A 27,000-nucleotide genomic window follows, 5' to 3' on the forward strand; every position below is an offset into this window, starting at 1 on the left:
AACACCGGCATTTAGAGGATCCCCGGTGCATCTTTTTGAGAAGTAAAAGGGCAGAACTATAAAAAGGCAGAGTTCAATGAATAAATCATGTCTTCTGGGTAATGATCATATTGGCTTGTTCATCACATGCAGGTGGTGATGTGTGCAGGGAATGGGAGAGCTAATTAGGACTGTTACTATTTTAATCATGCTCCTCTTAATTGCATAAATGTAATTACTTGAAGGCATCCAAAGGGAAATGTATGTAGAGACCACCCTCAATACAGGTACATTTTTTTTATTTCAAAGAATATTATAAGTTTGCTCTGTTACAAAAGCAGCTTTAAAATCTTGGATAAACGAACTTTTCCTGGAATATTTTAAATATACAGAATTATACATATCCAGCAGATTCTGAGACCGAAGTTACTCGCCGAAGTCGTGTCCGTGTCATTCTTTGATTTCTACAGAAAAAACAAGGCATCCAGTGGTAAATAAATGTTTACAAAGCTAAGGTGCAATGTCACTGCCAAAACCAGGTATTTTACATCTAATATACAATGGCTTTAATATGAGGCGCATAAAGGAAATGCGGAAAGTTCTGACTAAAATTATAACTACGGAGCTACTGCAACAGGACTGTAGACTCTATGAAAGTTTTTGAAAATCTTGTTCCATTTACATTTTGCCTGGACAATGAAAGTAAAAGCAGGAGCAGAGTAAGAATAATAATGACACATTATCCGACCATGTAATGTTACACATTATATATAAATCAAAGCACAGGCAATGTCATTGAAAATTTTGAAATTTAAGTACATAGACATGAAAATCAGTATCATGCATTTGCATAAAACATGGACTCCTAACAGGTTCCGCTAAAAGGAAGAGACCCCACACATGAAGATGAGAGGCAGGAGGGTACTGATGTAATAATCGTGAACAGGTGCGGCATTTCATCAGATTAAGAAACACACAAAGAGATCCAACTAACCATTTCTCAGTTCACCCTAAAATCTGATGAGCCTTCTGAAAATCAGAGTCACTTTACAATGAAGAAGAATCTATTACGGGTAAGCCCTCAAACGCATACGTACGTAATACGTACATACGTATGTCAAAAAAACAAACAAATATGTGCACACATACACACACAAAAAATGTCATCTTAAATATCTCAAATGCAACCACAGAATGCATTACAAGGCAGTGAGTTTATGGGAGAGTAATGTTTGAGCCATTTACACAAATATAACTGTTAACATACATATCTTATAGTTGAAAATATAGTTTGTACTTCAGGAATTCTGTTCAAAACACAGATCAGCTACAGTAATGGATGCTGGTGAGGAAGAAGAAGAAAAAGAAATGCCTGCCTTTTAAATAACTGCACACTTTGTCCTGAAGCGAACACCTACGCCTTATCCGACAAATGAATAAGTGCTGGCTTTGCAGAAACACGAGCTCTCACACCAGTCCAGACTGTTTCAGACGAATTCACCTACAGACTTAAAAACCAGATGGTCATTAAAAACTAAAACAGACCATTCAGGCCATGACCACATTAATGCAGATAAATCTGAAAATGCCATTTAGGTGTCAAATGGGGTTCAATCCACACTTGCTAACACATCAGCATATCGTGCATGTCTGCAAAGGCTGATGACCCCCTCATGAGCATTTTGGAGCTCAGTCTTCCCTGTCCAAACTACAACATGAGACTGCTGTTTTCAATTGTATTTACTCTGGAGAACGCTTTGGAAATGTTGTGTTTTTCTCGGCTTGCAGTTTTTCAGTCATCCGTTTCACACACATCTGTCAGAACAGATGTGCTTCAGTTTTGATCAATACAGCTGTCCAAGTCAGCTGTGCAAAGGCTCATGTTTCACTCGCGTTTTACATACAGAGCTGCTATTTTAGTCCATTTTATTCTGACGTGCACATGTAATTACATTGATCTTGTATCAGACTATATGGGCTGTCAAAACACTTTTAGTGCAGAAGAGTACTGTAGCTGAAGGCATCCAGTGTAGAAACTGGCAGGGGACTGCTGCTGCTTTTGCTACATGGACAATGTAGACAAGGTAGTGTGAATAGATGACCACTATGGAAAGAAAAAGAAGCATTTTTTTCACAATTATCTACACTAGTGTGGACATGGCCTGAGTTACCACCTCAGAGGATGCAGTAACAGACATGAATTCTTTGAAGGGGGTCAATTCAGAAATAGCATTGTGTGGGAATAGCATTATGTTGAACTATGATTTGTACAATGCTAATTTCTTAAGAATTAGGCTCATTACATGGACCTGTAATGGTGGGCAAACCCAACTCTTCTCCTGTGTTGACCTGTGACGTTTGTGAAGACCAGAGCCGCATTCACTGTCAGCCAGGAAAAAGAAGTGAAGGACAGGAGAAAACCCCTGACGCCATGTTTAGCCTCACATACGGTAGCGGAGGACATGCACACAGAGAGAGTCCTGACTCAGATGAACAACAGACCTGCGTTAGATACACACCTCAGTTATTTCAACCTCCGTGGGGTGTGTTCAATTCAGCTTCTCAGGCACAGAAAATGGCTCAAGGAATGTTCCCAAAGCAATTACTGCACACGCACACGCACACGCACACGCACACACACACACGCACACGCACACACACACGCACACACACACACACACACACGCGGTAAGCCAAATGAACACACCACTGGAAACTGAAATATCTGGAGTATGTAGTCATGTCAGGTCTGCTGTCAGTTGGAGTTTTACAGCAGAGGCTGCTGATAATATGCCGCCTGCTGCTGATGAGGAGCCTGGTGAGGTGGAGCAGCCATAGGATAGGACACAGGAGGCATGCTGGAGTTGTGATAGGTCGACATGTCCATGGCCACGCCCGCCTGGGGTGGGTAAGGAGCTCCAGCAGCTTGGTTCATGTACTGAGCGTTCATACCGCTGCTGTGAAGAAAATACAGATGTGACACTTCATTAGTCACATGACATGACCCTTTATGTCATTATCTGCATTTGGGGTGTCTCAGACAGCCTTATCGGTCCTGTTTACAGAGGTGGGGCTGTTTTCTTACCTCATGTAGGGAGGCTGAGCAGGTTGGCTGTTGGGTGGGGCTGAGGCGTTGGGGGGCAGCGAGTGCAGTGGTCCGGGCTGGTCGGTGGGCAGAGCGTAGGGCTGTGCGGGAGGACCCTGGGGCATCGCTGGAGGCAGGTAGGGAGAGCCGGCCGGGCCGAGGTAGCCCTGAGCAGAGCAGAGAGAGTGCAGGTCGGCTTTAACAAGCGCTGAGAGCACGATTAATATCACAATTCTTCTTCATTAAAAGATGTAGAAAGAGTCGACTGCTCAGGTAACATGGGAACAAAGTGTGAAAAATAACTTGGCAACACTAACTGGCCTGCTGAAAAGAAGTCTGCACTTCATCAGGGTTTTTGGGGAAAAGATAAAAACACAGCATATATATATATAGACACACACATACACCACATGATGGCTTACAGTTTATACGTTTTCTAATGAGGACTACATATATAAATAGCCAGCCTCTAGAGGATGCTGCACCTCAAACAGAGACATTTCAAATGGTGCAGGCTGAAGCTTCATATTTAGCGTACAGGCATGACAGTGGTATAAATCTTTAGCAGTAAGTGCATTTCCCAAATGTTTAATTAAACTATTATAAAAGCTCTAACGTTCTCATTCAGCCCTCTCAGATGTTGTTTCTGAGTTTCTTTCCATTTCCTCAGAAAGGTAATATCATCCTTCTGTGTCCCAGGTTGGCCCTAGCAACACTAATAAAAGAGAAGTCTGTCATTGAATGTTTGGCCTCAATAAAATGTCTGGCTACTGGGAGAATATGAGATATAAAAAACATGCAGTCGATGTTGGATGATAAAGTGCAGACTATTCCAGTAAGTCAGATAGTGTTAATGCGTTATTTTTCACACTTTATTCAAATTATGAGGAAGAGCACCAGCACCAAAGATATAAACAAGCTGTTGTAGAAGATTATATAAAACATGATAGTATAGTGTCAGGATTTTACATTTCTAGGTACTTATGTAAAACAAAATCCTTGTCATCAATAAAAACCTGGTAGGGAGTTTTTCAGTACTACAAAAAAAAAAAAAAAAAAAAGATGAAGGGCAAAAAACAAACAAGCAAACAAAATAGAACGAGCTGCACTCCGGTGTGGGCCTGCCCGGCCAAGTGGACATTTTTCTAAATCTCAGGGGAGAGACAGTGGCATCAATCACTACAGAGAAAACAGCCACTGCCAAGAAAACCCAGGCAGCCTCTGACTCTCCAGGGAGGAAAAAAAAAGGCTGACTGAATGTCAAGCTAAGTAGAAGAAGCAACAAAATCGACTGCTTCACTGGCCAAATATAACACACACACACGAGTACAGGATGCCAGAAATAAAATATGAGACTGATAGCAAGGTATAATCATGTGACTGATTTCACTCTGCATTAGTTTTCTGTTGTCTTCATGAAATAAAATATCAAGATCCAATAGACTCAACAGACACGAGTGAGAGTCGACTAGGTGTCGATGTTAAATTATGCAGGGTACTCGTGGGTGGGCACAACGCTAGTCAACGCGCAGTCTGTCAAAACAAACCTCGTCTTTAATACAGAAAACATCCAGCCTTTAGTGTCCCAAACTGTGAACCCCTGACTGAATCCATCCTTGAATTATGTATGACTCTGCGCTGCTTTTTATTGACTCGGCACGCATCACAAGACAGACACAAGATGACAGATGAAGTTGTCCAAGTATACATGAGTTCAACGTATTCATATTAGAGAGAAATTAAGCCCAGTCATTTGCCAACCGTAATTCACCGTCATGTGTATTAGTGGTCTGTCATTTAGACTAGAGACATACTGTATAATTAGCTACAGTTTCACGGGTTCAGTTAACATGGAAACAACACTTTCCCAAGAATCAATCGCATTACCCTCGAACCATATTCATCTTGCTACTGAAAAAGTGAACTCTATGGAGATCTTCAGTGCAAAACAATACTTTCCTTACATCATGCGTTTCATATAATGTGTAAATGTTTACGTATCAATGCTAAACACAAGATTAAAACGAGATTCGATCATTGTTAAAGTGAGATTTTGGGCAGCACGGAGGACAACTTTAGTGCATCTTTCTGACCTGCATGGCTGCAGCTGAGCCGGTCGGTGCATACTGCGCCTGCATCTTGGAGTAGGCCGAGTAGAACGGAGCCTCGTTCATGAGCTTGTTGTAAAGCTCCAGGGCCTCCAGCACTTTCACATTCAACTCCGACAACTCTGAGTGTTTCCTGCAACATAGAGAGAGACATTTCTTGGATACGGATATTTTTCCATTTGTAGAACAGTCCAAGTGGCCTACAGACTTTCCCACTAGAGCTTCTCAAGCAGCGTCTTTCAAAGTCTTGACAGCTAAGGCACAATCACTGCCATCTTTATCCTTAGCTTCATAGCTGCTGATGGATGTCAGATAATCTCAGAAACCTAGTTGGATCTTTAATGAATCAGTAATACTAATTTTGAGACAGATAAGTTCACATGTATAACACACTACCTGTCAATCTCCTGTAGCTTCTCATCAATCAGCGGGTTCATCTGTTCACATGAACCTGTTCAGATATTTACAGTTAGGGAGGGAAACAGAAACAGAGTTAGAAAACAACAATGTAACTGACTACAGTTGTCACTGGCAGAGCAACTCGATTTACACCAGCATTAACGTATATACCCTCCAGCTGGATCAGCTCTGGGGAGTCAGGAGCCGGATCTGCAGGATCTGCATTCTGCAGCAGTGCCAGTGTTCTGTCCATCTTCCCCTGCAGAAAAAAGAGAGAGCAGGTTTGGGTTGGTAGTTTGATTGAGACGTGATTTGTGTATATAAATGTGCGTGCGCTGAGGAAATGTAGTACCTCGTCAATGAAGACAGGCTCAGGCTCAACTTTGGTTTCCAGGGTTGTCTCTTCAGGACTGGTTGTCTTTTCAACATAAGCCACTGTGGAGGAAAAAGTTGAGTTCAATTAGTTCTGAAACTAATTTGCTCTAATAGCTGAAGGGCTGGTGAGCTTCCTAAAAAAAGGTACAAACCTTAAACCAGAAAAACCAGAGAAAGTGCAGCTGAAGGGGCTACAATGTTCACTTTCAGATTCAATAGAATGACCAACCTGTCTCTGGCTCAGCATTCAGATTGGTTGTAACAAAGTTGGAAGGAAAAAGCCCAACTCCTCTGTGGTTCTCTCCTTTCCACCAGTTTGGATCGCTATAAACAAAATCAGGAAACAAGGAAAAACATCAATGCATGAGCATGAGAGTGAGCCATATTGAGTTTCAGACCAGTCAGAGCCATCACAGTATAAAAATGTTGGACTAAAATGAATCCTCAACTCATGGTGTCCTCTACTGAGATGCAAAGAACCGGCTGCTAAATGGGTCATACAGAGGATTTTACGTCTTCCGGTGTGTTCCTTACTTTATTTGTGGAACAGACTTTGCCCCGCTATTAAGATTGACATAAATCTACATTATTTGGAGAAAATTTAGAATGCAAACCAGGAAGGTTGAATAAAATGAAGCAGCTTTTTCGATCAAAGAAAAGCACAATTTAATACTTTATATTTTACAGCAAAACAGCTGTTTGCTTTTTTCACTCTAAAAACACTATATACTATATGTTCTATGCTCACTATACGAGCTTAATTTAACTGCATCCCTTTGCAGGTTCAAATACTGGACGTAATTAAACCAAGCACAGACGTGCAAATATATTCTATATTAAAAAGTCTGTGAGATTATTTGTATGTATTGCACTGTTGCATATTAATATATATGTATTGCACTGACAAAAAAAGAAAGAATAAAGAAGAAATAATCAGGTAGTATATGAACAGGTGAAGTAGGTCCAGCTTTCCAGTCTGTCTGACACTCAGAGGGAGGAGTTGAACAGTTTGACGGCCACAGGCAGGAATGATTTCCTGTGGCGCTCTGTTGTACATTTGGGAGGAATGAGTCTCCCACTGAATGTGCTACATCAGACTTCTGGATGCCTCTTTGACTCACTGTCAACAAACGCTGGGACATTATAAGTGTGTAGGATTTATTGCACAGGTGTTGTATTAGACTGTGTGTAGTTGACAAATCTATAAAATGATGCTTTCCTGCATTACATACTCTGAGAATATCACTGCTTTGAACAAAACTGATCAGGGAGTCTGCAACACCAAAGGCAGAGCACAAAAATTGGTACTTTGAAGATAAAGCAGAGCTGATTGATCGGACGTGTTATGAAACATTACCTGTCATCCAAAACCAGAATAAGTTCACCAGTTTTGAAGGTCAGCTCATTATCTTCAGCCGCTTCGAAGTCGTAAAGCGCACGCACTTTCCGGGCCTCTTGCCCCCCGCCACCGTTGCTGTAGTTTGGGGGGTCAGAGGTCATGGTCAGGGGCCGTGTCTCCGTCTGCTGCTTCTGCTCCTGCAAGGACAGCTCGATGGCTGGGAGAGGTGGAGGTTTGGAAGGGAAGAAGAGAGAACACAGAGAACAGACGAGAAGTGGAAAGGAGAGGAGGATGTTGGCGCAGGCACAGGATTCATTTTATTTATTTATTTATTTTAAACAGAATACAAACAGCTCTCAGAAGACTGCTTAAATATAACATGAAAATAATCAATAATGCAGGGAAGAAAACAATCTTTTGATGCATGGAAACATAAAATCCAGTCAATAATCAATTTCAACTCTTTTTCTCCTTATAAAAAGGAGTATTTCTCTGAGAATATTAGACAAACTGATAATAATAAGCCTTAAACATAAAGTACAGTAGTTGTAAAATATGTATCTGTTGTAGAAAATGATGCTTAAAACAACAGATGAAGGGCACTAATGAAGATAAAGGCGTGTGTAGAGCTGAATGATGGCGTCTCACTTTACCTTTTGCCAGGTTGTCATCGTCCGATGCTTTGCCCACAGCAGGTGTGCTGACCTTTGTGGTGGACCCCTGTGGTCAATATAGAAAGATAAGGTCATGTCTGTTTGTGTCTGTTTGTGTCTGTGTGTGTGTGTGTGTGTGTGTGTGTGTGTGTGTGTGTGTGTGTGTGCGTGTGCGTGTGCGTGTGTGTGTGTACATATACATACAGGAGGGAGTGAGAGTGTAGCACAGAGACTAGAAGTGAAAAAAATGGATTTCCAGTGACTGTAATGCCACCTACAGGTCACATTGAGTACTAGCTGTTGGTCAGAGATGTGGCTATTGCCTTCAGACAGAAAGCCTCCACACAGCAGTCTCATTATCTTTTGTCTAAGGTTACCTAAAGCAGCGCTCAGACATGGCAATGAGCTCAAAGTGGACAAAACAGGTCAACTGGACGTTGTTGCCAGAGCCAAACAACAACTCTTTACACCTACGTATTCACAGCGGGTGAACTAATGCTTAAGACTGGCATTTGGTGAAACAGCATGTATTACAGAGGCTGGTCCAATGTCTCTTTTCCACATGCAGAATAAGGAAAATCTAACATCCAGGAGCAGATTTACAGGTTGTAGGATGCAATATTTTGAAAGTATTTCAGAACAACAAATATCTGAGCGAATGCAGAATCTCCTCCAGATATGACTCAATATTTATTGTATGTTTAAGAGTGCAAATGCCTTAAGCTCACTGGTAATAATCAGTGCATTACAGAGCACCGGAAAGCACACACACTTTTATATTACATTGGACGAAGAGGTATGGCTACAGGTAACAAGTACGGGGAAGCAAGTGTCAGGCTTGTAAAGTAACTTTATACTTATTTGTACAAATTCATTTACTTAAAAACTAAAATATATATACATAATACTATACTGATATGGTTTACATGGGAATAAACATGAATCAAAGGAAATGTAAATTATTTCATACACATAGCAAATACTGTGTAAAAGGTAGAATATATACACAGATACTATTCAACATTTTAGTGTAAAAACAATTTAAAGCAATGTGGTCTATAGGTGCACTCTAAAAGCTGGCGACCAGCAGAGTGCCAGTTTGTGCCTGACTGCCCATGCTGCTTGTGCCGACTTTAACCAGCAAGAAAACAAAATGCAATGTGTACCAACAGAGAGGTCAGCAACAGGGACTGGAAAAGTAATTTGTTTCACACGGCTTGATAAAGTGTGGCTACCTACATGACATTAAGTTGAGCACGATAGCTAAAAGGTAAACGTTAGGAAGCACTGCCACAGCTTGAGTGACACTACCTGCTGCTGTTTGCTCATCAGATGATAGAGATTAAATGTCATATCCACTGCCTCATGTGCCACCTGCTCTCTATTAAAGCAGGTTTCCCAGCCCTTCCCATAACATAATAATATGCAGCACGCCACCAGCCAGTGGCAACAAAGTGAGGATGAGAGAGAAAATGGGTAAAATCAGTTGTACATTTCTGTCTGGTATCGTCCAGATTGATATAAACTCAGTGGTCACTTTATTAGATACGCCTGTAAAATCTAATGCATTCCAATTCAACAGTGCAGCTATAAATTCTACCTTTGCAAAGATAATAAGGTTCAGTTTTGATCGATACTGTCAGAGAGGTATTAATTGAACTATATGCTGATCATTGAGGTTGTAGCTTGCAGCGGTGTTGGACTGGACTGCATTATATTGAGATATGTTTTATGGTAAACGTATGGCCAAGCTGTTATATTGGATTGCATTAGATTTTACAGGTGTACCCACTGAGTATATATTATTTTGACCATGAACCCCATGAGAGACCATGTCTCCCCTTGCATCAGAACCTGCTCTCACTGTATACATTTGTTTAGTATTTGCTTTGAAGTAAGTGGTAAACTGTGTTTCTGCATGCTATCAAATGTGTTTAGTTTACTGTAATTTGACTTGACATATGAGAAAAACAAAGATGAAAGTGGAGTGACAAACTCATGATCATTCGTCTAAAGAAGCAAAGCCCTCAATAAACACACATCAAAAACCGTCAGCCACAGAGAGTCTACAACCACAGATGTAGGTCAGCTGCTTTTACGACAACCTGAGAGCAAAGTCCACTTCAACCCTGAACACAGATAAGGTTATTATACAACAAATCACACAGACATCAAACACAGAACAGGAACAAGAGGAGAACAGCTCTGTTCACAACCACCATAAAGACAGTCCTGATCCTGGGACCTAAACACACATATCCACAGAATTGTGTGAAATATGTGAAGAGGAAATCCCACTGTAAGAGTAAGAGCTCCACCCAACCCGAACCTTCCCACTGGCATCACACTGGTCTGCAGCGAGACCGCAGCCATAACCACAGCGTCTGGCTGGACAAAAAGCCTCCACACACACCCTTACTTTGTTATTGTGGTCGACGGGCTGAAACTGTAATTAGAGGTGCCGTGAAAGAGAGCTGCTAACATATTACATCGGCTGAATGATACTCTAGTCAAAACATGCAAGATGTTAAGATGCAGCTGGACACCAAAATGCTGCTGAATCTGGCTGTAGCTGAAAGGTTTTCCTTGCCAACAGCCACTTTGGAAAGCGACCAAACTGTTGTTCTTTTTTGTAAGATAACAGCTAGCTGATATCATGGTGAAACTGGCAGACGGAATAAGCTTTATTCCTTCTAGGAGAAGGTGGACTAAATAATGACAGCTTACCGTGAATACTAATTTGCTTCACAAAATGGGTAATCACTGGAGGCGTGTATGTTAAGGTGTTATTTTTGTGTGCAAGGGAGGTAGGCACCTTGGATTTCAAAAACTGGGCGCTCGTGAAGGTTAAATGAGGGACCAGATTTGAAGACATTTTTGTAAACTTCAGTGGATTTCTTTAATAAATACTATGAATTTCATTGTTGATGTGATACCACCCCGATGAAGGCAAGATAGCATTTGATTTGCGCCTTGCTTTGTGTACGTTCTCTAAAAATCACACAGTCACATTCTGAATGTCAACATACCTGTGAGGATGCGGAGGGGAAGCTGATGCCCTCGTCTTTCAGAGACTTGATGGTGGCGGCGATCAGGCTGAGTTGTGGATCCTTCTGGAAGTCTTCGGTCCACTCCACCAGAAGAGCCTTTAGCTTTTCACACACCTTAGGATGGGCCTGCAGAGGACATGCAAACAAACAGCTGTGTTGTCTCACGGCTTCCCAATAACAGTGCTCTAACACTGTTAAGGACTAGATGGTTGTAGGAACATAGCTATGATTCTGTCTGAGGCATTTCAGTTAACCTTCTTCAGATTGTGAGGGAGTACATGTGTGAGAACGACACTGGTCAAGAGTGTACAAAGAGATGACAAACAAACATGGTTATAAAACAGGAATAGTGAGAAAACACATGGACAAGTTTACATACCCTGCTCAGCACACTCCGTACTTCACTGGCAAACTCCCTTGAGCAGATTTCCAAGTGGAATATTTTGCCGCAGTTTGACACACAAGCACCCAGCAACTGCAAAAGAAATGGGAATGGTAAAAATGAGATTAAACAGCGGGTATATATTGAATTATTGCAAAAAAGGAGGATTTTTCTATGTAATTCAACCAAGAAAGAGGATTTTCTGAGGACCACTCATGTTACTGAATTATTGAAAGTACATATTAATAGCTTTTGTAATTATAAATGGATTCGATGACAATAGGGCTTTAATTATCTGAATGAGTGGACGCGGAGATCTAAATATAGAGCAGGCCATGTGACAGTATTTGCTCATGATGACTCAGACAGGGACAGAGAAACAGCTCTCACATTGCTCATCTGAGTTAAATCCTACCATTATGAAATATCCCACTTTCCTGTGTGGCTTTAACAATAAAAGTATTAGATCAATTACAGCTCAACTGAAGCTAAATTCCAATGGTGAACACTTACTTCTCACACCCAAACGGGACAGAAGAGTTTGGCCCTGCCCAAATCTCCTGAACTACATGTCTCTTTTGTTCTGTTATTCAAGAGAATACTTTGTATACTTTGGATTTTAAATGGTTATTCTAAACATCTGGTACAAACATATGAAGAAAAACACCCAGTATGTTTGGGATAACCATGGTACTGTACTGTAGCTGCCTATTGGTTATTTCCATTTTGGGCAACACGATTTGCATATGAGCATGACGTTTTGGCCCTGACTGAGTGATATTTTGAGGTTGTTGTTCTCTTCATTAAATTTGTAACTAAATTTGTAAGCACTTTGAAATCAGTTTGTTTTGTAATTACAATATTTTTAAGCTTTGGAAGATCATTAACTTTCATCTTGGTTACCTTTTGATGAGTGCATTTTCATAAATTTGGGCATGTTATTTGACACTGTCTTTTTTTTAATTGGCAAAAGTAGAAAAATAAATGAATGCTTTTACTGATGAAGGCTGTAATGTGGATGTGACACAGTTATACTGTCTGCTGGGGAAGAGTAAATGTCACGAGCAGTAGATTACTTGATGGCGTGTCCCAGTGCCGGACCTAGCCATTTTGGTGCCCTAGGCGAGATTATGATTTTGCCCCCCACCCCCCGCGCGCGCATACACGGCAAACAATATAACATTAATAACAACAGCCGAGCGGCGCCCCCTCCGGCAGGTGGCGCCCTAGGCGACTGCCTAGTTCGCCTATGCCCAGAGCCGGCCCTGGCGGGTCCTTCCAAGATGTGTGTAAATTTGGGGGAATGAAAGCAGAGCAACAAACTCACATTAAGGGCCTGCATGGCAACATGAGGCACTTTGTGGTTGACTCTCTTCATAATGGATCTCAAGCTGTCCTTTGGCCTGAAACAGAAGAGAAAGGAATATATATAATATAATAATATAATTAATTGCCAGTACAATAATTGCTAAACAACACAGTGCACTAGAGGTGCTCCTGCACAGGCCCTGGTGATGTCTAGTGTAGACTATTTTCAAATTCAAAGTCTCATACAAACGTAATGTACAAGCTATTTGAACCAAAGTGATGCTCAAATGCTAATGACCTCTTATTATTCAAATGAATGAATGCCATTTCCCAGCTTACCCATTGGCTGTTGTTCCAATCTTATCACAGATGTCCATAATGAGCCCCCAGTCATCTGTCGTGTTGTTTTCATTGGTTGCCTTCTCTGGAAATATGTCAAACAGGGATACAGTTAACATGGTCCAGTGTGAAAATATCTTCACTGGCATCACGGCTGCTTGTCTTCAGACATAATGTAGTCATGGGTAGACATGGCCCAGTGTGCAAGTGTTAGCATTATGAATAACAAGCGTTGAGCTGACACATTTTGGAAATGGTTAATGTTGTACCAAAGCCTAAAGTTGAAAAAAGCCTTGGAAGAGTCCTATAAGCCAACTAAACTTCACATTTTATGCTGTTTTATTGTGTGAACTTGCAGGGTTTCCATTGAACTGTTTAGTCAAGATGGTAAGCCATCCAAATCTTGAAGCATTTTAACTCATAACCAGTTTAGTAGGTGACAAACAATAGCAAAAGCTAATAGCCAGACTCATTGATATTTTATAAAAGTGTATTCATTCTTATGATGGTAAGTGGAGGCAGTCTATGCTGGGTGAGGTGACCCACTGCTGCTTTGTAATATGTTAGCAGGAAATCACTCAAATGCACATTTCCAACTCATAGTAAACTCTGTCATGAGACTCCTGTTCCTGACTATACAACATTCAGAGAGCCAGTTAAGTATAACAGAGCACTACTGTCTGGTGGTGTTGCATGGACAGATAAGGATGGTGACCTGGGAAGTTTGCATGAAATTTTACATAAAACGACTATGAGAAAATACATATATACAACACAAATCAACCCAGCTAACACATAATAATCAAAGTTTTAACTAGATCTGAAGCGATTAGTTGATTCAAAGAAAAAAAAAGATTAAACTAACTAACTAACTTATAATCATTATCCACTAATATGCAGATTATTTTCTCAACTAATTATTTGATCAGGAAAATGTCACAAAATATTGAAAAACGCCCATCACAAATGCCTAAAGTCCAATATGACATCTTTAAATTGATACGCACTCGACTATCACATAAGGGCAAAGAAAAACATCAAATCCTCACAACTGAGAATTGGAACTAGAGAATATCGTCCTTCAACGATTTATTTATGATCAAACCAGGCGCTGATTCATTTTCCATCAACTGATTCATCCTTTAATCGACCAATAATTTCAGCTTTCATTTAGATATTTGACTAATCGTTGTGAAAGTGAAAGGCAAAAATATATATTACTTGGTTGTAAACAGAATATTTTCGGGGTTTTGGACTGTTCAAAGAAAGTGCGAAGGGCATTTTTCACTATTTACGAGCATTTTATGGACAAGTCGATTATACTAATCGAAAAAAAAAACAATAGATGGAGATTTTAAATAATCGTTGACTGTTACTGTAATCCTACTGTTACATGACACATTTACAAATATTTGAACTATATAACAAATATGAACTGATTTTAGGATCAGGTGATCTTGTAACCGACATTAGCCAGTCACGGTGTATATGAATCAGACTCAAAGTTAGTTACCAAGCACTCGCCTATCTTAGCAAATTAACTGATAGATAAACTTAACGGAAGTTGTTGACAACCAGTCAGCTACACACTAACAAAGTGGCTGAGACTTGTGGATGTTGTTGTTACCAAAACTGGCAGAGGTGACTAAACTTACAACGCTACAACGAACTAAAGAACTCAAGCTAACTAAGCTAATGTTAGCGTCAAGTGTTGTTGGCCCTATCGTTAGCTAGCTCTGACAACTGAAAACACCGAACAAACAGCACTTCACTTACCAACATCTTGGTCAAATGGGTTTTGGGCAAACAAAGGCATATTAACGATTTAAAAAGAGCCAGACTATTTGACGAAAAACAAGTATGTGTGTTCTCCAGACTAAACCTAAACAAATATCTCTTCCTTGTCCATTAATCTCGAACCAGTTGCTCTTCCGGAAACCTGGCTGCCTTGGATAATGCCTGAACAGTATTTTTAAACGCCGGAATGCAGTGGGCAAAGTAAATTCTAATATGTTTAATACGTTTATTTATATATTGTTTTAATTACTGAAAGTACAGCACGTCGACATAAATTCTTAAAAATATTCCACACAATATTTGGTACTTGAGTTACCTCTGGTCACACTCAAAGGAGACTAGTGAAACACTGACATCTAGTGGGGAAAAGAGGAACATTTTTCATAATCTCCAGCACAGTCACAAATCTACTGGTTCTTTCCATGGTTCTTCCCCAGCACATTACATTTGACTATATTTTTAAAGTGCTGACTTTCAGTTTTAGATTGAGGGGGTTCACATCCACATCGGCTAAACCATGTGGCACTTCTACACAATCCCCCAATTTTGGGACAATGTACCAGGACAAACAAGGCAATCAATGAGTTTTTCTAAGAGAGAGTCAGTCACATGAACTCAGTCCAACTGATTATGTGTTTCACTTGCTGAAGCAAGAAGCAAAGATGACTGCAGTACCGTGCTGACAGAGCATCACCAGGGACAATACCAAGTGCTGATGATGTTTGTGGGCCAGAGACTTCAGACAGTCACTCACTGTAAATTATTTGATACCAAATATTAGATGAAGAGTTGTCAATATTGATGCAGAATAGCTTAATAACTTTTAGTGCCTAGTATGGATCAAACTCAAAATCTGATGGATCCTACAATTCTCATTATATGCATATCTCACTAACTCTGATAACCAGCAACAGATAAAATTATTGAAAATCCTTGAATATATTTTATTTTAATTATCTATTGTTTTGCTTTCCATTTTCTCCCACCTGTGACTGATGATTACTTTGTCTTCTGAATACAAATACATGGTTGGCTTGAGTTGTAGCCAAGGCCCTTTTCATTTCGGCTTACAGTCGTCTGGAGCCAGTGGCCCGGTGCTTTTACTCTGTAGGGAAGCCCTTGTTTAAGCATGTATGTAGTGAGGGGGCGCACTTATCAAAGATCGTCTCACGCAATCAGAGGAATTGACAAAGATTTCAACCTTATCTCAAGATACTTCCTGCTGCATTAGTCCTATTCAAGTCTGCGGCCCCCGATGAACAAATCGACTGGATTTAATTCCTACCTACATTGTTGAAATAAATACCGTATATTAATAAACATATGTCGCAAATTTGAAAGGATGTTGCACCAAATTTTAAGGCGAATTTTGAGTGAGAGCCTCTCAAAGCGAATGCGGAAGTATGGAGAAGTTAGTCCTCTCGCGTCAGGACGACACTTCCGGGTCTGGCCCCTGTTCGTTTCCTGACTCGGTGAACCTGACAGCCACCGTCGTCCAGGACCAAAGACCGTTGAGGGTTGTAGTCATGTCGGCAGCTGCTCCGGGGACCAGCAAGGCGGCCCACAGCGATGTGGCCCCGAAGAAAAAGAAGGGACCTGGTGCCCTGGCCACGGCCTACTTGGTCATATACAACGTTGTTATGACAGCAGGGTATGTAGCGTGTTTCCTCGTGCTAATGCTGCTGTGGTGGAGAGTGTGTGTGTGTGTGTGTGTATGTGTGTATATGTATATATGTATGCGTGCGTGTGTGTGTGTGTGTGTGTGTGTGCGCGCTGTTGAACAAGACAGTACTGAATAATGGGAGCAAGATTTCCCAGTAGTAATGTTATTTTTGGATAATTAATCTGCACACTATATGTAGTTATTATTGGAAACACTGCTAGCATGCCGCGAAGTGAAGTAACTTTGAGTTTGCTTCCTACACGTCCAACGGTTTATACAGATTAACGTCAGATGAGCAACAGACAACCACCCGGCGTGCACGTTCATTTTGTCTGGCGGGTCGCCACCGCATACAATACAGAAATATCAAGACAGATGGTGTATTGTCTGCAGACAGTGTTGTTGTTGTTTTTACACCAGAAAGTGTTGGCTTTCCTCTGTGCTTTGTCATATTATTTTTGCAGGGCAACGACTGAGCTTTATTCATTACACAAGTTAAAATCAAACGAATGGCATAGAAATAACAATGGGACATAATGTGAAGGGAAAAAGATCTAGCTAAGGACTTATTCGTTATTCGGCCTAAAAGACATATATGTTTGGGTTATAACGTGAAAACCAAACCAAATTATGAAACAGAGGTTAAAGTATTTTTAAACATGCTCTGTAGATGCATTAAGATGTCATTTGAATCAGCGCTAAAATAAAATTAGGCCTAAAACAGAAACAATCAGTTAATAACTTGAAAAGATAATCTGTAATCAATAAAGACTCAGTGTGTCCTTATGTTTACTACTATAAACTATACTATAAATGGTTTAGCATAGGTAATTATAAGTAAACAGCGGTGGGTTTTAGATGTAACTATATACAGAGATTATTTGCATCATCAATAGTCATCTGGAAATAACTTTTCTGATGGATTTTATTGCATTGCATTTTGAATGATTACACTTGGATTTGTATGACAGCAGGCTTGATATACAATTGACGCCCATCTTTAACCCCCATTGCTCGGCCCAGATACTGTGAACTCTCTGTGTGTCTTGTATTGCGCTGTTGCACAATTGAATGGTGTGTGTTGTTTGCTCGCTGTTCCAACCAGTTGGGTCACATTGTGTATCTCTCCGCGTTGATGGGCCGTACAGTGCTCACTTTGTATTGAGCACACGTCAGGGTGGGTTATCAGCGTCTGCATTCAGATTCTAACATAGCAGCTAAACGGGCGTGCTCGGTTTCTGCCCAATTGGTCTTCATATTGATATTCATCACTGCTGCTGACTGAGATTGAGGCCTAATAGATACAAATCGCATTCTTCACTCTGTGAAACTTCCACCCTGCTCAGGTGTCCTCCAGCAACACTCTGTCAGCTAGTGCCTCCACAAGCTCTGCTCTGCAGCTGACCTCTGACCTCTGTGCTGAGGGGATGTGCTAATTCTGAATGGTGTAATGCATTAGATTGCATCAATGTGAACTTTACACCTAGTTTTAATATTTACTTCCAATGTAGTTTGTAGATTAATGTTTAGAGAAATGATGTTAAGAAGATATCATTGACCAATATTAGATTATTAAATACACTGTATATCCTCATTTGTGTATATGTCGGCAGATATGCAAAAGTATGTTGCCTTGCAGACAGTAATTGCAGCAACAAAAGGCTGCATTTTTATGTGTGCCTTATTTTTTTCTTAATATAGTATATTGTTCATTTTTTATCTTTATTTGAAATAATTGAATTTCAAGTGAAGTGTACTTGTGTTTTTACTTTTACTGGCATCCTTGGTAAAAAAAAAAACGTAAATTCAACCGTAAAATATCCTGAAATATATAATGTTAAAAAGTTATGATGAAAATCACAACTTTTAAATAATCATCACATTTTATAAAGTGCACTCACAAGTCGAACACAGATTTCTGTTTCCATGATAAGATCGTCTGGTAGATCTTGTTTTCAATTTTTTGCAATGACAATAAACCCCCCCCCCCCCCCCCCCCCGCTCTCCAGGTGGCTAGTGATCGCTGTGGGTCTGGTCAGAGCTTACCTGGCCAGAGGAAGCTACCATGGTCTGTACTACTCCATAGAGAAGCCCCTGAAGTTCTTTCAGACTGGAGCTATTCTGGAGGTGAGATGAGCACAGAGGGCTGGGCAATACTGACAAAATCACGTTTCACAATAGATTTTGATGTATTTTGACAGTGTGTGTATAATGTGTCAATATTTCAAAGATGACTATTATTATTGCTCTTATCAGCGCACAACATCCAATATATATGCAGATATTAGGTGGAACAATTATTTTTGTTTGTAATTTTGTTTTTAGCATTCAAATAACTTTTTATTTAACTATTTCATTTAATGATTTTCAAATCATCAAATCCATAAAAGCTGGCTGAGTCTTGGATTCAGGTCTGGATGTGCAGTGGCACAGGCCTGTTATCTGTACATGTTTGGTATGTCCTCTATAACAGTGTGGTAACCTAACATGCCAACATGCCTGGCTACACTGTGTTAAAGGCACACCACCAAATAAATACTGTATTTTATAATTCCTTTTTGTAAGATTTCAAACTAAGGAAAATATAGTGGCTGAAAATTACAGAGATAAATGAAGTCCTCTACTGTTTCAAAACTATTAAAAGGGCTCACACACACACACACACACATACAAACACTGACGCACATGTATATTGCTGAGGGTAAGCTGCATGAGGTGTTTCAGTGATCCTGTCCAGACACACTGTAGCTCAGTGATAGCAGACTGTCAATGTCATTATCTTCCATTCATAAAACAATCTGTGCACAGACTGAACACTACCGGCACCACGCTATTTAGTTGATCTTAACAGGGTTTTAAAGTTTATTGACACACACAAAACACATCATGTAGAACTCCTGAGTCAGTTTTTGATTTATAGAGTTGTGCGCATTCAAAAAAAAGTCCTTTTAGGTATGTCTTGAGAGTATTAATGGAAAATTGATGGCAATAAAATGTTAGAAATTAGCATGATTTTACAGCTTTAATCCAAAAGAAAAATAATTTCTGGGAATGCATGAAAAAAAAACAGTTAAACAATAAACCTGCAAGCACGCCATACAAACAGGAAATGTATTCTGGTGGGACTGTGTTGTGCAAGTTAAAATAAGCTGTCACTTCCAGAAACATATTGAATCATTGTCTGTATCTTTTCCTTTCACAGATACTGCACTGTGCTGTAGGTGAGTCTCTCTCCAGCCTCCACCCTCGCCTCCACCCTCACCTCCACTTCTACCAGTAGAAGTTCAGTCTTGCACAGGTCACTTCAGAGAGAGTATCACAAACCATTTGACCATTTATTAATGTCTCTCATCTCAATTTGACTTGTCAAAATGTTTGAATGTTTTAAACAGGGTTGTATGAACCACTAATCTAAAAATATATACACTCAAGTTTTGATTTGTTTGAGACGTGAATGCCACATATCTCCATTTTAAATTCAATATACCTCCACAAGTCACAATTATAAGTCAAGAGACTGGAGTTATAACCAATTCAAATTAAAATAGATATACTGTACGTTGGTGTGACAATTTAAAGGTCCCATGTTGTAGAAAGTGAGATTTCCTGTCCTTCTTGATTATAAAGCAGGTCTAAGTATCAAAACGCTCCACAGAGAAATGCACACAGCACGTATTCACAACTCTGCCTTTAAACGAGCCGTCAGGACCTCAGTACGGTTGTGATGTCACAACTATGCAGTCACCGCACTCAGCCACGCCCCCCAGCAGGTCATCTGCTCCAATCACAGCACGCCCATCAAGTACAGGGACGCTCATCCACCCGCTCAGTCTGTTATTCGACCGCTCTGCTCAGGGCTACTCTTCAGGTTGTTCAGTTCAATTTGTCTAAAACGGCTTGTTTCAGACAGACGGTGAACTGGGGGGCTGCATGAAGGGCCAGGGGAAGATAAATATAGGACTTTTTTGAACCGTGAATCATGCAAAGCTACTCTCGTGGAGTCCCAGAATAGAAATAGAGAGCTGAAATGAGCAGCTTTACAGAAGAAAACCTGGAATCGTCAGTTTTCATTGACAGGTTGAAATATATCTTGATGTGTTAGTCGGATTAAAATGCAGCTGTGGTTATCAAATGTCTAACGTGTATGTTGCTTTCATATCATGCAGGATAGAAATACAATTAGATCACCAGGGCTGTTGTTTAGTTCCTGACATGTTTTCAGAAACACAAGTTTAATTTAGCACAAAATCCTCGATGAAGCTCTGCATTTTTTGTTAAAAAATTTTTGAGGACGCTGCTATTCCTTCCCCCGGTTTGCAAGATTTCATACAATCTGTTACATCATGCACAACCAATTTGACTATTCAGAATTATAACTAAGGATCTGAAAGTATAATCTTGACAAATCTAAACAGAATCATACATCTCTGGTTGTTATTTGGTTTGAGAAGTTGAATGACAGTAATGTCATTACAGGTATCTTAAAAGTTAAACGTTATTTTTACCGCTCAAAATGTGTGTGTAGATATCTCAACTCATTGTGACAAGTCAACAAATCTTAAATTGTGATTCGGACTGGTCGCACTATAGTTATGACTCAGATTGCATTTGTAGACGTGTCTGAGATGTAAATATGTACAGAGAGACGGAAGCTTTTCACATGTGAAGTGTTTGCCAAAGAGAGAGCAGAGAGGCTGTTGGCTCTCGTGGTGTTAATGTGTGAGGAGAGACCGGCTCTCGCCTGGCTGCCTCGCCACGGTTCACAGTCCGTTCTCTTCATTATCTTGGATTAATGAAGGATTATCTGGGCTCCCTGCTGCTGCTTCCGTCAACTCAGAGCAAGCACACACACACACACACACACACACACCCAGCTCTAGTTTCCCCTCTTCTGGCCAGTTGAAGACACTGCATCAGTATTCATTTCTATGCCCTGTGTGTGTGGATCTGAGAGCTCACACAGTCTCTAATTAAACATTTGCTGTCAATTGTTTTGTCACAAACGATATTTCCTGTTTTCCGGACACATTTTGTTGCTCAAGCACTTCTTTCCACATGACAACCATTATTTTTTTTCATTTTGATGTAACGTGTAATGATGTAAAAAGGAACATTTAACTGCAGACGTCCATGTAAGCTGTTTTCCTAAAGCAAAAGAAAAACAACAAAAGAGCAACCGAAAAAATAAGAAATTAGACCCTGAAAACCAACTCCTCCCAAAGAAATGACTGGTACGCATGCATTTCTCTTATTTTTAGGCTTGTACAACCTTTTGCTGCAAAATGATATTTTTCCAATTAACTGATTTTTAATGTATAAAAAATCAGAAAATACAAACAAAAGGCCCATCACCAATTCTCAGGGCTTTCCATTGCTTGTTTTATCCAACCAACAGTCAAAAAGCCAAAGATATTCAGCAAATCCTCACATTTGAGAAATCAGAGAATGTGTGGAGTTTTTGTTGAAGATTAATTGGATAATCAACATTTTTGCAGATTTCCTGACTATTGACAGTTAATTGACGGATTGTTTTGGCAATTTTCAGCGTCTAAACTTCTAAGGATTGGTCTAAATGTTAGACACATCTAAGTGTTGGACACATATGTGCTCAATGTGTGCAATGACTGCCAGTACTCTTGTGTCCCTATATTTAAGTGTTTGTCTTTTGTCTCATATCCCAGGAATCGTACCGTCCTCTGTGGTCCTGACTGGATTCCAGGTCATGTCCCGGGTCTTCCTCACCTGGGCCGTCACACACAGCGTCAGGGAGGTGAGATGGGTTTCTCTCTGTTTTCTAATTTACACACATGCATAAATCAGTCTGTATTGGGTTTTGCTGGGTGTGAACGACACAGCAGTGTAAATGTAAACATGCTCTCGTGTTCAAAAGTGACCAGTTGATGTACTGTTTGCCCTGTTAATAGATCGGAGAGGAGTACATGTGTAAGTAACGTCAGATGGTCTTGCTGTAGGGTTGCAGGAATGACTCTGCTGAATTTAAGTGTAGTGAATAACGTATGTATTGTATGTTTTAAATGCTTTGTTTACTGTATGATGCTGCACTGACATTTTTCTCAGGCTGTTCTCTCTTTCCTCTTTTATGTCAGTGTGTGTGGAATTTGTATTTCGATAGTGAGTGATATAAGAAGTGTGCTTTTCTTTTTAACATCATATAAGCATCGGTTTTAACCTAATATCTGAGGAAAGTGACCGTCTGCCTGCAGTGTGATCTGATCTCTGAGCGTCTGAAACAAACAGCATGGTTATGTGATGAACAGTCTAGATCAGCCTGCAGCAGAGTAACTACAGCAGCATGATGCAAGCCCGTCTGTTCCTCTGTCCTCCTCCCCATCATCCTCTGGGTGTGTTCCTGCAGGTGCAGAGTGAGGACAGCGTGCTGCTGTTCGTCACAGCCTGGACCGTCACAGAGATCATCCGCTACTCTTTCTACACCTTCAGCCTGCTCAATCACCTGCCATACCTCATCAAATGGGCAAGGTAGGAAAATCAACCTGAGAGTGGCGTCAGAGCAGGAGGCGTTAGTACCCAAGTCTACCCGCTGAAACACATGTATGAACAATCGTTCATAAGTTAGGTGATTTGATAAGAGCCGGGTCCAGCGTCAGTACTGAATGAATAAATGAATTATAGCAGTTAGACTCAGTATTGTAATATTTGGTCAGATTCTTAGTCTTGTTAACTTCTTAAAGTCATGATTTGATCATATTTATACTGTATTAGGGCTGACACTAATGATTATTTTCACTATTGATCAATCTGTCCGTTAAGAGTTTAGTTTATGAAATGGCAAAAAGTAGTGAAAACATGCTCATTAAAAGTTTCTCGCGTCTGAAGTAACATCTTCAGATTACTTGTTTGGTCTTGACAACAGTAAATCCTCACATTTGAGATGTTATGATGAATGAAGATTATTTAGCATTTTTGTTTGCAAAATAATTCATCGATGAGCAAAATAGTTGCTGATTAGTCCAACTAATCGTTTCAGCTCCATACTGTATTTTATTTGGCAACATTCTCATACAGATGTGAAGACAACATTAATCACAGATGTTTTTGAGAAGGTTGGTTTACTTTGTTCAATGAAACAAAGATTTTGTTTGTGTGTTTATGCTCTGTAGTTCAGAAACGATTAAGAAATTAGTTGTTTGACAGAACATTAATCAGCAACAACTTGATCAATTAATTGATAATGAATATAATCAACTAAACTGTTGATAAAAACGTTGTAGTATTTGGTATTGATGCTGCAACTCGGGCGTTTGTACTGGTACCTGGGGTGGCAGGGGTGTTAATAATGTTGAACGTTCAACAATATATCGAATATTTTGTGAATTTCTGATTGTTTTTCCCCTTTAAAAATAATGAATTGCTCGATTAACCAAATAATCCAACACTGATTAGGTGTTGAAATCTTGTGCTGTTTCCACCAAAAAAAACTGACATCTGTCTTCCTAATGTGATTCATTTGCATCTTCTACCAAGGCAACAGTTGTCATGGGCCTCCCTCCCCGTGGTCTTCGTTGCTAGGTAGCAAATGAGACCGTCGCTATATTCAACTTCCAGTTTGAGTTGCACCCTGAGAGGCAGAAACATTGGTTGTGCATCCGTGGAAAATTCTGGCAAGGATCAGAGAAGACAGTCGCTGGGTTTGGAGTGCTCGTTAAGGAAGAAGCTGAACATTTTATTTTCTCTCTTTTGATGTTCATTCTCTCTGTAGAAGAAAAGGAGCTCAGTGTGTCCCTTTCTCCTCAAAAGACCTGATCCTTCAACAGTTCTGTGATTAAACATTTAGAAGCATGCAGAGGGAGTGGTATTTCCTCTTTATTAGCAGCACATAGTATTGCCTAATTTCTATATCACAGTATGTTGTTTTGGATGTAATAATGTACATCATGGAATATTTATGTCAGCTGTTTGCTCCACTTTCTCACAACAGCTGCGGTACAACTTTGGGATTTAATGCTGTGAATGCAGCCTTTTCAGTGTCTCTGGCAGCACTTTACTTAAATGTGCACTTATGGAGGTCACATGTCAATTTGTTAGTGCTTTAGGTATTAAAATATATAAATATAGGTTATATTAGGTATTATTTACTTGAATCATTGCCTACCTGAATCACTTGTGCCTGAGCACATCCTCCAACATTCCTCATGAAGAGATAAAAAAAATGTTTCCGAACTAGGGATGATTTTTCTTCATCGTCTTCATGGCCATCGTACCTCTGTAGCACTGTGTTCTTCACCCACGTTTTCAGGAAAATGTGTTTTGTTTTATTGGCCTATCAGCTTAAGTTTAGAGCTGCACTGGTTAACATGCAGTCAGTAGCACTGATGGTTGTGGTGCAAACGGTAAAAATCCAAATGATACATACCCCCCAATGTGTTGCTGTTTATACCAGTCATACCGTCCACCCCTCATGTAGCAGAAACAATGAATAATGAAGACGTATGCTGTATTATGTCTCTCCCATGCCTTCTCTGCAGGTACACCTTTTTCATCGTACTGTATCCCATGGGAGTGACCGGGGAACTGCTGACTATCTATGCAGCGCTGCCAAACGTGCAGAAGACAGGCCTGTACTCTGTCACTCTCCCCAACAAGTACAACTTCTCTTTCGACTACTACACCTTCCTCATCCTCATCATGATCTCCTACATTCCCCGTAAGTCAACGTGCAACATGCAGTGTACGATATTGTGCTTCCATTTACTTTCATTCCATTTGCTATAAATCACAAATGTACAGATGTCAAAATTTACTGGAGCTTTTCACTACTTTCATCCAGACTCTCTTTTCCTCTTGTCTTTGTATGTTCATGAATTGGAATCATAGATCCTCACGATAAGCGTATTACTACTATTCTGCAGGTGCACCTAATAATGTTGTAATCTAGCGTGATGTAAAACTCACTCTGTCTGTTGGTAACGTACTGAGCTTCCTCTGCCTCTCTCAGTCTTCCCCCAGCTTTACTTCCACATGATACGACAGAGGAAGAAGGTGCTGGGCCACGTAGAGGACTACAGCAAAGTGGAGTGAGCCCAACAGCATTCAGACGGATCTGATCGAGGGAAAAGAAACCAAAACAACCAACAGAAGAGGGAGAAAATCATGTCTGCTTAAAGAAACGCAAAGCCCAGCCAGTTTTCAAACTGCCAGAACTGACCTGGCAGAAGATCAAATTATCAAACAACCTTTAGTTTTTTCCAACTCTTGTCCTGGGTTGTATAGGTGCTCACAAATCATGAACGGACTGGTGTTATTTTTTTTTTGTTTTTGTTGTTGTGGCTGTTTTTATTCATGAACAAACTGCAGTTACTTTTGTTTAGTCAGAGAGCTTGCAGCTGTAAAGAAACTGTATTTTGACTCGGATACAGTTGAGCTGCTGTCTGAGCAGTGAGCAGAACTCGGTCACAGCAAAGCTGAACGATGCACTACGATAACCTCCTTTTAAATGTCACTATAGAAAGTCCCTAATAGATTCTTCACCTCCCCGTGGCTCGTCGTTTGGTCTCTTTTAAGTAGCAGTTGTGCTTTCCTACGATGTAGAAAGAATAATGTGAAGACTAGCACTGAAACTAGGTCGTCTTTAGGTTTTTCATCTGCAGTGTGCGTTTTTTTTGGTGCAAACTCTGGTCCGGATTTGTCTTTCTTCTTTCATTTCATGCAGTCAAAAGTTTGATTACATTCCTAATTTAGTTCAATAAACCTTTTTCATTCTGTGCTTGCATGGTTTCTATCTGTTTTTCTCCTGTGTTCGCTGCTGTTTGCTTGCTGTTTGCTTGGATGTAGTTTTGGACTTCTGTCTTACGTGGTCTAACATTGATTATGTTGACTCTTTAAAAGCTTCACTTTCCCAGTGATGATTGTCAGTTGTGTCTTTTGTTTTCCTCATTGTTTCATGTTGAAGTGGTTTATACATTAATAACCTAAAGTAGGCGGTATGTTTTTTCCCGTCACACATCCATGAGCAAACATCCCTCTTCTCTCCATGTGATTGCATTTTCTTTCTTTTTATCTAATGAAAGGAACTCATTTTTAGCATTTTTAGCTCCAATAAAGTGATACTTAAACCATCTAAATTAGAAAGTCATGCTTTATTCACCCCATCTCTAATTAATTGAATAGGTCAGTGTGTCTTATACATGAGATGTTAAAAACCTTTTAGTAAAAAAGACATTGAGTTATGGGACCCTTAAGCAAAAAAAAGAACAGATAGCACACTATACAGTAGCAACAGTGTTTATAAGCTTTGATATGTAACACAAACAAAACTGCATTGTAACCCAAATATGTTGGATGTTTTTATTTTAAAATACAGAGTAATGTCACTATGCTTTGGTAGATAAAACTGGCGGTCATTCATTTATGTAGAACTATGTCAGCTGAAATACTACCTAAGTGACATGCTGACGTGGGAATAGTAGCGAACGCACTTGGCACTGAATTCAGTTAGTGAGCTTATAGTCATGCCTTCTTAATGAGGTGAGTCTAATAATGTACAG

At 40.1% G+C, this 27,000-nt stretch overlaps 2 protein-coding genes across 2 annotated transcripts; one reads left to right on the plus strand and one right to left on the minus strand.

The window, feature by feature from the left end:
- Nucleotides 1–268: 268 nt before the first annotated feature.
- Nucleotides 269–14,925, minus strand: stam2 (signal transducing adaptor molecule (SH3 domain and ITAM motif) 2). The gene is made up of 14 exons (XM_070914294.1): nt 14,794–14,925; nt 13,018–13,102; nt 12,698–12,773; nt 11,368–11,463; nt 10,968–11,114; nt 7,939–8,005; nt 7,304–7,502; nt 6,176–6,270; nt 5,924–6,006; nt 5,743–5,830; nt 5,569–5,623; nt 5,158–5,305; nt 3,065–3,231; nt 269–2,936 (listed from the first exon to the last, which is right to left on the minus strand). The coding sequence occupies exons 1-14, from the start codon at nt 14,831–14,833 to the stop codon at nt 2,747–2,749; spliced, it is 1,536 nt and encodes a 511-aa protein (XP_070770395.1). The 5' UTR covers nt 14,834–14,925; the 3' UTR covers nt 269–2,746.
- Nucleotides 14,926–16,321: 1,396 nt separating this feature from the next.
- Nucleotides 16,322–26,219, plus strand: hacd2 (3-hydroxyacyl-CoA dehydratase 2). The gene is made up of 7 exons (XM_070914295.1): nt 16,322–16,465; nt 18,487–18,604; nt 19,680–19,698; nt 22,159–22,247; nt 22,854–22,975; nt 24,982–25,160; nt 25,452–26,219. The coding sequence occupies exons 1-7, from the start codon at nt 16,341–16,343 to the stop codon at nt 25,532–25,534; spliced, it is 735 nt and encodes a 244-aa protein (XP_070770396.1). The 5' UTR covers nt 16,322–16,340; the 3' UTR covers nt 25,535–26,219.
- The last annotated feature ends 781 nt before the right edge of the window (nt 26,220–27,000 follow it).

Source organism: Enoplosus armatus, chromosome 11 (genome assembly GCF_043641665.1).
Source record: "Enoplosus armatus isolate fEnoArm2 chromosome 11, fEnoArm2.hap1, whole genome shotgun sequence".
In the NCBI taxonomy this organism is placed as follows: domain Eukaryota; kingdom Metazoa; phylum Chordata; class Actinopteri; order Centrarchiformes; family Enoplosidae; genus Enoplosus; species Enoplosus armatus.

What these genes read in the sequence shown, in the direction of transcription:
- hacd2 (XM_070914295.1), top strand. Translation starts at nt 16,341, where the DNA reads ATGTCGGCAGCTGCTCCGGGGACCAGCAAGGCGGCCCACAGCGATGTG. An exon ending in AACGTTGTTATGACAGCAGG is followed by an intron (nt 16,466 to 18,486) that starts GTATGTAGCGTG and finishes CCCGCTCTCCAG; the next exon opens with GTGGCTAGTGATCGCTGTGG. An exon ending in CATGATCTCCTACATTCCCC is followed by an intron (nt 25,161 to 25,451) that starts GTAAGTCAACGT and finishes TGCCTCTCTCAG; the next exon opens with TCTTCCCCCAGCTTTACTTC.
- stam2 (XM_070914294.1), bottom strand. Translation starts at nt 14,833, where the DNA reads ATGCCTTTGTTTGCCCAAAACCCATTTGACCAAGATGTTG. An exon ending in ATTGGAACAACAGCCAATGG is followed by an intron (nt 12,774 to 13,017) that starts GTAAGCTGGGAA and finishes CTTCTGTTTCAG; the next exon opens with GCCAAAGGACAGCTTGAGAT. An exon ending in ATTCTGGTTTTGGATGACAG is followed by an intron (nt 6,271 to 7,303) that starts GTAATGTTTCAT and finishes TTTTGTTTATAG; the next exon opens with CGATCCAAACTGGTGGAAAG.